Source organism: Leguminivora glycinivorella, chromosome 18 (genome assembly GCF_023078275.1).
Source record: "Leguminivora glycinivorella isolate SPB_JAAS2020 chromosome 18, LegGlyc_1.1, whole genome shotgun sequence".
Classification (NCBI taxonomy): Eukaryota; Metazoa; Arthropoda; class Insecta; order Lepidoptera; family Tortricidae; genus Leguminivora; species Leguminivora glycinivorella.
This window is the reverse complement of record NC_062988.1, coordinates 19,980,187-19,992,852: the sequence shown is the minus strand read 5'-3', so window position 1 is coordinate 19,992,852 and position 12,666 is coordinate 19,980,187. Positions and strand designations below refer to the sequence as shown.

The 12,666-nt window shown below is 37.5% G+C and overlaps 1 protein-coding gene across 1 annotated transcript in view; it reads left to right on the top strand.

Moving 5' to 3' along the window:
* Positions 1-12,666, top strand: part of LOC125235810 (kinesin-like protein Klp68D) — a 66,203-nt gene that overhangs the window by 1,254 nt on the left and 52,283 nt on the right. Inside the window, 1 exon segment of the mRNA XM_048142399.1 lies at positions 10,479-10,580. Within this exon segment, the coding sequence (XP_047998356.1) occupies positions 10,479-10,580 (102 nt within the window).

The window sequence follows — 12,666 nt, the reverse complement described above, 5'->3', positions numbered from 1 at the left end:
GCGATAGAGATATATCTACTAGCGTTTTGTTTCGTGAGCGTTTGTGCCATTCGACTACGCACCCTATGCCTAAATGGAGTCGATAAAGAATTTAAGTAAATAAAGTTTCAATGACTGTTTCAATTTCGGAGGACTGTACACAGGATCTTAGAGTACAGCCAGCAGAAAAAAAAACTACATAGTACGGTAGAGTGAGCTGTGATCTACTACCTATTGGTAAGAGTGTACACTGTGCAGATCATTTTGAACATATTGTCCTTCGTACAATATCTGCTACCTACTAATAAATGGCACCTTATGTAAATCTACGTACTTCCTCTAATCCCATAAAGAGCCCTATTCATTCACTGTTCCTTGAATGGGTACGAAGACATTCAGTAGCAGCTGCACGTGAATAGCAGCTTTACATACGAATGGTGTAAATCTAGTGGTTAGGTTACGGAGTTACTTCCTTTTGTTTGCATTTGAAACTTCCTGAATCATCACCTGAATGACTACATTTGAAATTACAAGTAGGTAGATCTTAGTTGAAATGTGTTCAAATACCGTTCGAATAGGTAAGTACCTATCCTGAAATAGATAATACACTAGTCACGACGAGTCGCCTGGATCTGGACCTACAAGATTGTGTTTCGAATTCCAGACGAAATCGGAGAAAACCTGGCTGAGTTAGAGCCAGATGGCCGACCTGTTTGTTGCACCTGCTCATCATCCCGCGCGCCTCATATGAGGATGCCGGACAGATCTAACTATTGTTTAGTTATATTCAGAGATCAGACCGGCCATTATTGACCATCTATAAAGCTAAAGTTGCGACATTTTTGACATTGGATCAATCCACTACTCACAATGGTGCGTTCCGATTGTTCCTCGCCTCTCTGCCGCTTGATGTATCCAAAATCCGTAACAACGCAACTTTTACCTTGTAGATAATAAAGTTATTGTTATTAGTCATTCGAATATATTTTGCCAGTTTCTGGTTATAATACCAACCTTTACAGTAATGAAACAAAACAGATATGAAGCATAAATTATAGACACATGGTGCATAAATGATACAGTTCTGACGTACATGGACCTAGGGTCATCGTTTCGTTTTATAAGATAGGTAGGTATATCCAGTCACTCTACGTGAGATATATCCAAGATTACACATGTTTCTAAAAAACGAAACAAACGAAAACGCTAAAGATAAATTTAAAAAATGCAGTTTTCTTTAATGCAAACGACTGCCATCTTGGCTAAACTAGACTCCCAGGAGGAGGAGGATGTTACATAATTTAAACAGAGTATACTGCACAATGCACATCTGCACAAGACATGTACGTTTCTTCAAGGAGCTCAATCTCTGAACCTATGATTCATTCGTTTTCAGATAAAACTACGTTGGACAGAGTACGATAAGACATGTTATTCATAAGTCATCTTAAAATCCCATGTTTAATTTAAACTTCACTCATAAAGGATGTGCCAAGTTTAAACTACACACGTTACTCTACCCACAGTTAATCCATTTATGGTGGGATTAATGTCCGTGAACATTGTTTTTCTAGGCGTAAAAAAACTATGCATTCATCATTTTTGACAGATAGGAAATAAATATTACGTTTCATTTACATAATCATTGTGGATAAGCCTTTATATCTTTGTAATAAAACAATAATTGAACATTACCTAAGTCTATCATATATCTCCTATCAGCTAAATACAACGTGAATTATTAAAGATAGACAATACAAATCTACCCACTACGCTACGCTGTTAACTTAATCGTATACAATCGATGCCATTGTTGATAACACGAAGATATCACCGAAAACATTCAAGCGTAAATCCTCCATTTAAAATCGTAAACATTGAAAGATAATGCCATCCAGCTGACCCAGGCCGATAGTCAAAACAAAAGACCAGAGCGACCTGACCGATTCACAAAAACTATAACATTGTATACGGTATGATATGACGTATGAGTCGTATGACCAATGTAACTCTGGGTATAGTATGAATTTTCTGAGATGAACTTTTCGCTTTAGCCGTAATCTGTTAAACAAAGGCCTTTGTTTCTATTATTCACGGCGGCTAGCTCCCGTTTAAACGGCACGTGCTATAGTCTCAGTCTAGTTAAAAAGCAACTATCATGTCTATATAGTCTGGTCTGGGTTTCATCGACCGACCTACAGACCGATTGTGTTCCCAAATTCCCATCTGTCTTCACCAGACCCGGGTAGAAAGGAAATAGGTGCCATAAGGGTGCCATTAGGTGCCTTGTGCCTTCTTCTGAAATGATTCTTATTCCCATATGGTCATGTGCTGGCTCGAGGACAAGTTAGAATAAATAAACTATATTTTGTATCAAGCAGATGCGTCTGCGAACACGCCACAGGCCAAGTTATACTAGTAAAGAACTTACAGCAGCTGTAAAACCTGTTTATGAATGTTTCCCGTAAGTAGGTGAGTAGGTACTAAAAGCTACACTCTTGACTGTCCATAGGTCGGTCTTATGAGATTGCAATAAGGTTGATGACTTGTCATTCAGTAGTGGCCGATGGCAGTGTCCACGGCGCGCCGTATTTAGGCATAGATCATCCGACCGGCCGGCCTTCTCTCTGCACATGTGCGGGAAATAAATCAAATTCTTCGTCTCATGTGCCTTGTGATGTGAGTTACACAGGGAGACCAAGGCTGTTGTGGGTTAACTTGTCACAACAGTGCGACACATTCAAACCCTACCAATGCCCTACATATTTTATTTTAACCAAATGGCCGTGTCATAAATTGTTTATAACTTCACTAATAGAAACATAAAACATTGGCCCATCGGCGGAAATTTGCCAGTCTGTCGGCGTTTTACAGGTTTCACTTCGGGGAGTGTGCTCAAGAGGTACACGCGACGAGCTTATTCCACCGTCCAGGCCGGTTTCCATCCTTACTTGGTAGATGTTCCGAAAATTCTCACGAAACGCTTTGCTTTTTCTTTTCTTATGCGCACTGCCAAGGAATGGAATTCTTAGCCGGCGGCCATATTTCCGAGCTCATATAACCCGGCAACCTTCAAATCAAGAGTGAACAGGCATCTTCTGGGCGCGCTCACTCCATCGTAGGCCACGTCTTCACCTTTGGCTAGTCTGTGGCCAAGAGTAAGCCAATTTATAATAAAAAAAAAGAAAACACTTGTAGGATATTTAATGAGCATGAGCACCGACCAATTTTTCAAATATGCAAAAGCTTTTCAAATTGCAACTAGGTTACAGCTTGAACTCATCAATCTCATGATAACCTTATTGTCCATAAATGGGTTTCGTGTCAAGCCTACATCGGGCCGGATCGTAGTATCGACTTGTGACTTTGTTAAAGACATTGCCATGGAAATAAGGCGTCACCAGCTTGTTGCGCGGAAGCCATACGGAAGGCATGCTCCGCGGTCCGCTTGCCATGATGTCTACTAAAAGTTAGATACTAACAAATCTGCATTTTCAAAATAGGTATTCAGAAATAGGTTTCGTGTCAAGACTACATCGAGCCTTATGGTAGTCGTGTCGGCAAGTAACTCTGTTAAAGACATTGCCACGGCAATAACTACAATAAGGCAGTAACAAGCTTGTTGCTCGTTGCTCGGAAGCGAAACAAACAGAAGTTTGCACGCTTCGCGACCCGCATGCCATGGAGCTACCTGTCTGCTATCTGTGCCGAACGTTACGCAGACTTACTTATTATAGGTTACCGATATTACCATTAGACATGAAAATGTTACGTGTCGTTTTCGTACAGTTACCTATTAAGTATATTAATGTTGTCATAATTAGTCCTTTTACTATGTCAATAATCGGTGAGGAATTTTCAGCAATATCGTAGTATAGTAAAGTCTTTGCAAGAAGAAAGCTATGAGGTGTCTTCAGGCAGGTTAAGGTTCATTTTGCGATTTTTGCGTAATATGATATTCCTAAACACAAGCCTGTGGTACTACACCGTGTTTCCGGTATCACTCAAAACCTCAGACACCCCAACTGATTTTTATTTTTTCAAACGTGTCTAGAGTGTTCATCTTTTAATCTGATGATTATTATTTTTTTAAATTGAATTTTTCATTTTCTGTACAGCTCTACTCGACTTTTAACTCTACACTCAATAAAATAATTGCTAGCTACCATCATAAACCTTCAAACTATTTATTTGTGTACATTACTGCAACAACATATTATAAGGTTTAACAATAGACAGCTATGTCACTGTAAAGCACTTAAGCTTTGTCACAGTAAACTTCTAATTGGACAAGTAATCGCAGTAAGCATTTAAACCTAACATTCAAAATGACAAGGTTGTAATTTGGTAGGAGTTCAATTTGTTATGACTTATGATAAACATTAAAAGTAAACTGACACACAACGTCAAATTCGTAGCGGAAAAAATAATCGTCCACGTAACCAGCCATTATTAATACCCCTAAATACTGAAAAAGGTATACAACCTCTAGCAATGTGATATGCACAATGTTGTACTACGAATTAGTAGAATGGGCACGTAAAAAATAACTAATAATACAAATTAAAACAAAAAATATTACCCCCTTCAAGATATAGCTCAATCGATTCTACTCTCGATTCTGAACAAACGGTTTTCAGGTTTTTAGTGTTAAGTGAAACACGGTGTATAATTAATTACAAAAGTCAACATTTATTATAGCGTCTGTGTGTAAACTTGTGAAGCTGAACCGTAGTAGGCCGTGTCTAAATAAACCCATTATGTTAACCCGCGGAGCGATAAGATTGCAGTTCGTCAGCCGTTTGAATATGATTAAGAGGGCTTTCGTGTGAAAAATAGTGAAATCGCAACCGACCGCTTTATCATACCGTGTGTGGTATCAAATTAAAGAGTTTTGAGAGTAGTTTACAAATATATAACATATTATAGGACTTTTTCTACTTGGTCCAACAAAATATGAGAAAATGTCCAGAAGTGGTAATAATTGTGACGGTAAAGGCTCGTTTTCAAAAAATTGCGAAATATATATATAATCATAAATTAAATATAACAAGATCATACCATCCCATACATTAAAATGCGACCGCCTAAGAACCAGGGATGTAACGGAGCTCTGCTTCTGCTTCCGTTTCTGCGGAACTTCCGTTTTGTTTTACACATCCGCTTCTGTTCCGGTTCTGTTATTTTTCAAACGGAAGTTATAACGGATGTCGGAACCTAGCGCGACGATGGGACATGAGCGGCGTACATCAAAGACCAACAGGTCTATACTTGTCATTCGCTCATCTCTCCGTTTCCACGTGCTGCGATACTAAACATCAATCGCTGCATTCCATTGCGCGCCAATATTTGTCCTGTCCACCTAGTTAGTAGCGAGTGAACAACTATTCAGTGGTGCAGGGCTTATCTACGATCCCCTTAGAAGCAAACTGCCGGGAGATAAAGCTGTTAATTTGTTTATTAAATACAGTTTACTTTTTTTACAATCACTCCATTTAATTTAAAAATTAGGCTACTTGACCCTTTTTCAAAGTATGTCTTATACTGTGGTCTTATATTATTAATTACTGTCTAATTAAACGAAAAAAATAGTACCATATTTTGTTACGACTTAAAAAGCGCGCAAAAAATTATTTAAAGTTTACTTTTACGTGATCAGGCAAAAACAACATCAGCCATATTAATCTATAGAATATCTATGACATGACGTCAGTATATTTAGAAAAAAATATTTCACATTGTCACACCCGTCAACGACTATGAATTTTAATACAATAGAGGTTGCTTCTATGGAGATCAGATTACTACCTCTAATTTCCATAGTTGATCTGAATTATGTGACGTCACTCCATTGGCCAACACCGTTTTCGGAGTCCATAATTAAAAAAAAACATACACACATCTTTAATTAAAAATACGCAATCATCACGCACTTTTAATGCCCGCAAGCTATAAATATTGATTTCTTAAGTCAAATACTACCGAAAACAATAACTTGATGTTCTAAATTCGATACGAGTCTAGTAGCCTATTATGTGCTAACAATTACACATATAATTTTTACTGGTTAGTTTTGGATTGTATAGTAAGTTTTCTTTTCGTTTCTAAAACCTTTTACGGCATAATAAAGGTTTAAAAGGATTCTTATGTGTTTTTAGTGATTACCTAAACAACCAAAAACAACTAAACATCTTAAAGTTCAAGGTGATTTAAATTTTTGGATTGTAATGATCATTTCTTCTTAAGTATATCATTATACTTAAGATAAAATATCAGGTAACTTTTCTTTTCGTTTTTAAAACCTAAGTGGGCCTAAAGGCTGATTACAAACTGCTGATTACAGGCTGAACAGTAAACACCTAAAAGTTCTAGGTAATTTAATTAGTATTGGTTTATGTTATAAGTACCTATGTGGTATTTTTTCATTTCGTTTTTAACATCTATAACTTCCGCTTCTGGTTCCGGTTCCGCTTCTGCTTCCGTTAAACTAAATTCAAAACTTCCGCTTCCGCTTCCGGTTCCGTTAAAACCACATCTGTTACATCCCTGCAGTAAGAACGCACTTACACTCCACCACACATAGATGGCGCCACAAAAAAAATGTCTTGTAGCTTTCGATTATACTTGTAGATGGCGTTAAGTGTCACTTTTGACATAGATTTACGGCTCGGAATTGACACTTAATGCCAATCTACAAATAATCGGTGGCAACAAGGCATTTTTTTGTGGCGCCATCTATGTGTGGTAGGCGGTCGCATTTTAATGTATGGGATGGTATGATCTTGTTATATTTAATCTATGATATAATAGAAATTTATAATCACTAAGGCATAAGAGCAATTTTAGTAAACGTTGCAGATTAATTTTGTACGAAAATAACTCCGATGTGATGTAGATTTTCAAAGAAATTGTCACTTAATTTTTGAAAAAAATTTAATTCGTCTAAGCCCTGTTTACTCTTTTTCAAACCCTTATAATAAAAATGTAGTCTGAGAAGATTGTAGTACAGGTTATACGTTTTATAAATTTACCAGTCTCAGTATTCCAAATTGTCCAAATTTTACAAATAAGATCGACTAATCCAGCTCTATACGCGGGTTTTCCTAAACGTGCACCAGAGAAAAATTCATAATTAATTTAGTGATTTAGTTTTCAGAAATCCAGTCTATAAGAATCAAGATATATAAGATGCTCTAATTGAAACTTGAATTAAATATATCTATTAGATAACGAAAATTGTAGTATGTCACCGACTAAAACTATCAATTTTACATTATTTTGACGTTTTTCTTGAAAGCACCCTTAACGCCATTTGCATACGCGGGCGGCGCGCGGCGCGTGCGCCGGCGAGGTGTTCGTAAAGCTGCACTCTTCGGCAGTGTTCGGTTGCCCAGTTCGTGAAACTCGTGAAAGACAAACATATTTTGATATGTTAACAAATCATGCTTATGTTGCAATAAAAAATCAGGGTCTGCTCTCTGCCTAGCCATTAATGTACAAAACAAACACATGTTCAATTCAAGTTTCTTTTATAAACTTCATAGAAAATGATTGCAATTTACATGCAAGAGTAGTCCTAGTTTGAGTGGTTAACCTGACGTGGTGACGTAATATGGTTTTGTAAATAGACTAATTCACAAAACGCAATGAACGCACCGCAGCCGCACGCACCGATGCGTGCAGTCGGCCGACACGACATGTCAAACACTGTCATAACCTCATAACACACACGAGTACAATACTGCCAAAGGCCATAGGTCGCAGGTTCGAGTCCTGCTGGAGGTGTCAATTTTTCCAGCATATTTCCTTTAATTTAAAAATATGCAAGGTGGACAGTATTGTAAATAACAAAGTCCACAAAACGCAGCAAACGCACCGCAGCACGCATGCGCCGATGCGTGCACTCAGATCTTTCCGGAGATAACCGCATGTAATACACTATCATAAGATCATAAACACACAATCTGGAGTAAATCGTTACGCTACGGAAAAAAACTATTTTATAAACAGGTCTGTCTATGATGGATTAATTATATTATTTATATTCTCGCAATGCAAACCTACCTACCTGCCTATCCTATCTAGCTATTCTGAAAGTGTAAATCAGTCAATGACTAATAAGTTTGAGAGCTTTGGCAGGTGTATGTGCCAGAGAAATATTATTAGTTATTATATTACATAGAAGAACAGCATATATATTTTGTATAATACGGGATAAATTTGCGTAGAATTTGATATGTTTAGATAGGGCAGCAATTATATTTCTAATTCCTCTGCATTTCCTGGTGGAGAAAACTTATAAAGTCTGAGGGATCTGGCCCCGTAGCCGAATGGCATTTCTCCGACGCCAAACGAAAACGAAACGTAGTCCGGCTCTGTCGCGCCAATACGCAAGAGCGATAGGGATAGATATCTACTAGCGTTTCGTTTCGTGAGCGTTTCGTGAGCGTTTGTGCCATTCGGCTACGCACCCTGGGAGTCTACCGCGTCAAAACGCATATTTGCCAAAAGGCCAACCAGAGTCAAAGTAATAACCTAACCACAAAATTAAAATTTTGAAAAAACCCCCGACCGCGACATAGTAGACCGATTTTCATGAAACATGGCTAAGAACACTCACGACTTACTCGGCTTTCAGATAAAAAAAAACCGGCCAAGAGCGTGTCGGGCCACGCTCAGTGTAGGGTTCCGTAGTTTTCCGTATTTTTCTCAAAAACTACTGAACCTATCAAGTTCAAAACAATTTTCCTAGAAAGTCTTTATAAAGTTCTACTTTTGTGATTTTTTTCATATTTTTTGAACATATGGTTCAAAAGTTAGAGGGGGGGGGACGCACTTTTTTTTCCTGTAGGAGCGATTATTTCAGAAAATATTAATATTATCAAAAAACGATCTTAGTAAACCCTTATTCATTTTTAAATACCTATCCAACAATATATCACACGTTGGGGTTCGAATGAAAAAAAAAATCAGCCCCCACTTTACATGTATGGGGGGTACCCTAATAAAACATTTTTTCCCATTTTTTATTTTTGCACTTTGTCGGCGTGATTGATATACATATTGGTACCAAATTTCAGCTTTCTAGTGCTAACGGTTACTGAGATTATCCGCGGACGGACGGACGGACGGACGGACGGACGGACAGACAGACATGGCGAAACTATAAGGGTTCCTAGTTGACTACGGAACCCTAAAAACTAAATCCAAATAGGTTCATCCGTTCGGGAGCTACGATGCCACACACAGACAGACAGGACAGACACACGTACACAGACAGACACGTCAAACTTATAACACCCCGTCGTTTTTGCGTCGGGGGTTAAAAACTCCAATAAAAACAGATTAATTTTCACATTTTTCAAATGTCGGTGTTCGCGGTAGGTCCCAGCGTTTGCTTAATAAACATATCTACTCGCAAATAAATAAATATTGCACTCGTGTTGCGGAGTCCGTCTATTTTCACAAGCAGTCTATTATAAAAAGTGAGTCAGGTGCGGAGAGGAATGCACGCAGTCGCAGTATTTTTATTTCCCTCGTTTGTCAGCCGGGCCGGGCCGGGAATCTAACCTGGTTTCTCGCGTGTTTGGTTAGACAATAAACACTTTTAATTGTGTTATTGCAAGATGCATCTTATAACAGTGAGTCGCAGAATTTATTGAAGTGGGTCAACTGTTCAAAATGATCTGCAAGCTGAAAAAAGATCTTATCGTTTTAACGAAACAATGTTTAAATTAAAATACATTTGCACCCGAGTGTAACACAAAACTTTTCCCCTCACTATAGCGAGGAAACTACAACGCAAAAAATGCGTTTATCACTGCTTCCAGTAGTTCCACAGGTGGTAAATCATCTTTATTACTAGATTCACCTACTTTTATCAATTTTAAAGCAGTTCATTTGACTTTATTCAAGGTCAAATTACTTTACCCACTAGTGGATAAAATGCGTTTTTACCCGCTGGTATTAAAGGACAAAACACGTGTTTCCGAGCTAGTGAGGGGAAAAAGTTTTGTGTTACACTCGGATACAAATGTATTTTACTTCTCGTGTGTTAAAAAACTCGCAAGTTCAGGATTCTATTCTCGAACCACTCGCTTCGCTCGTGGTTCAACTATAGAATCCTTTCACTTGCTCGTTTTTCAATTCCACACTCGGCGTTAAAATACAACTTTGCCCCCTTGTATAACAAATAACTATTATTTTATGAAACACGCATATAAAATGTTATATTATATGTATAGGAACAAGGGATTGAAGGGATGTATTTCCTAGTAGGGCGAGGACGGATGGAAACACATCTACTTGCTATTGCTATAATATTATGTTTTAGTTTTAAGATTATGAAATGTGTATGTTCTATTCTAGGCTAGAATTTCTAGGTATGCCTCTACATTTATATGCCTGTGTTGTTCGATAGCAATCAATTTTGATTTGTATTTCTATAAGTTGTTTGTGTATGTAATTCATATGTGTATTTTCCCCAATCGGTGCCCTAGGTGAAGAAACGCCGAATCAGACCCACCGATCAGAAATGGTACGAGCGTCTCTCGACGAAAGGGACTGGGGATCAGTTCCAGGAGGCCGACTTACCCCTAGAGGTTTGACCTGTGGTCACTCACTAACACGGTTACAGGTTTGACCTATGGTCACTCACTAATAACAGTAATAAACGGTTTGACATATGTGTCGCTTAACTTCAAACCTGGGTAAATCCATTCTGCTTTAAGGTTGAATATATAAAATAAAAAAAATTCAGTCGAATTGAGAACCTCCTCCTTTTTTGAAGTCGGTTAAAAAATATAATATGATCTGAAAAATAATCAACCTTATAGCAGAATGGAGTTACCCAGTTTTGAAGTTAATCGACACATATGGTCTTTAATCTTAACACGGTTTCGTGGAAATGCATAACTAACATATTTTGATTTAAGTAACATACGTACATATAGTATGGTGCTATATTTGTCCACTAGGTTTGATCCACGGTCACTCACTGACATGGTGACAGGTATGACATGTGTCACTAACACGCTTTCGAGGGAATACAAGTACCTAATACAACACTGAGGAATTTAGATTTAAGTAACATACAATGTGAGGTGAAGTATCACTGATACTAGGCAATATTTATAAACAATATCATTAATTATTGTAATTGAATTTGCTTTACAAAGTTGAATGTCTAAAAAAAAAGACTGTCCGGGTGTTGGTACATTTTGCAGAAGGCGCTTACTATACACATACAGTATGACAATAAACAACATAAACATAGCATCCCATCCGTATCCACTGCACAGAGACGTCAGAGACAAATGCTGTGTCTTGTTTATATCACGTGACAAACGCGATCGTGATCGGCCGCGACAGCGACAGGCGTTTATTGCGTGATAAACATATGATTTATCGTCTGAACATCGGAACATTCTGAAAACCAGCTTTTCAAAGACAACTGAAATTATCTATACACAGTGCGACCTAAGCTATTATCAGGATTCCTCAAAATGAGAACATCCAAGAAGGGAAGGGAACAGTCTTTCTCCAATTCCATAGTAAATTGTATTTTACTATGGATAGAATTTAAATGGTCTAAGAAAGTGGTTTTACTATACTTCCTAAAAGTAATGTTTCAACAACTGAAATTAATTAAAGTTATTGTAAATTTTGTGTAGCGATAACTTCTGTTTGTTGCTTTGGAAATTTTACTTGAAAAAGTATATTCGAATAAGCAGCGATAATAAGGTATCTATATCTGCATCAAAATCATCAGGAATCACATCCATGCCATGCAGTAACAGTCCTGAATCTGGCCGTAAAAAAAGAAAATTACAGAGCACTGTAAGAAAGCCCAGAAACAATACTATTACATTTTGTTGAAACAGCCCTTTTGCAGATTTTTAAGCCCTTTTTTATCGAGCGATAAACGAGTATCATAGACAAACTGTCACATAGAAGATCATACTGTGGATGAGTCAGTACACTAATGTGTTTATAATGGGGGCTTGTAACTCGTGGGAGGGTAATGACTAGAGTCATTTGCATTAGTTGTATAATCGTAATTAACTATTATAACTAGCGATGAGTTATTAACTATTTAATTAGGACTTTTTACTGTCACTCTCTACTAGTGAAGGGAGGTCAATTTTCGCAAACGCAACTTATTGAACGTTTTGTGTTTGAATTTGTATTCTGTTTTTTTTTTTTTTTGCAAATACTCGTATAGCAATATTTTTCATTAGAATAAGGCCAAAATAGACTTTCAAGATATCATGTCATTAATTTTGTTCTCCGTTAGAATCTTAAGGTGATATTCGGACTACCCCGGCATTACTGCCACAGTATTGCATAATTTCTGTCATATATTGTTGCTGCTAATTGAAACCGGCCGCGCCGCAATACTGCAGCAGCATCGCTGGCAGTCTTTGCATTACATTAACCCAAACTAAACATTAATCCGCTGATCGACAGACGGATGGTGAAGGTTGTTAGTTTTAGTCAGGATTAGCAATAATCTACAGATAGGTGAAGGAAGTTATTGTTTAAATTATTCTTATTTATAGAATATAGAATAGAAAATATCGCTATATAAATAGTTCTAAGGTGCTTTATACTGAATGAATTTACTTTTCGAATACGTAAGGTACAGCGGGGTAAATCTTGACTGGGGGGCAATTATAACTAATCCAT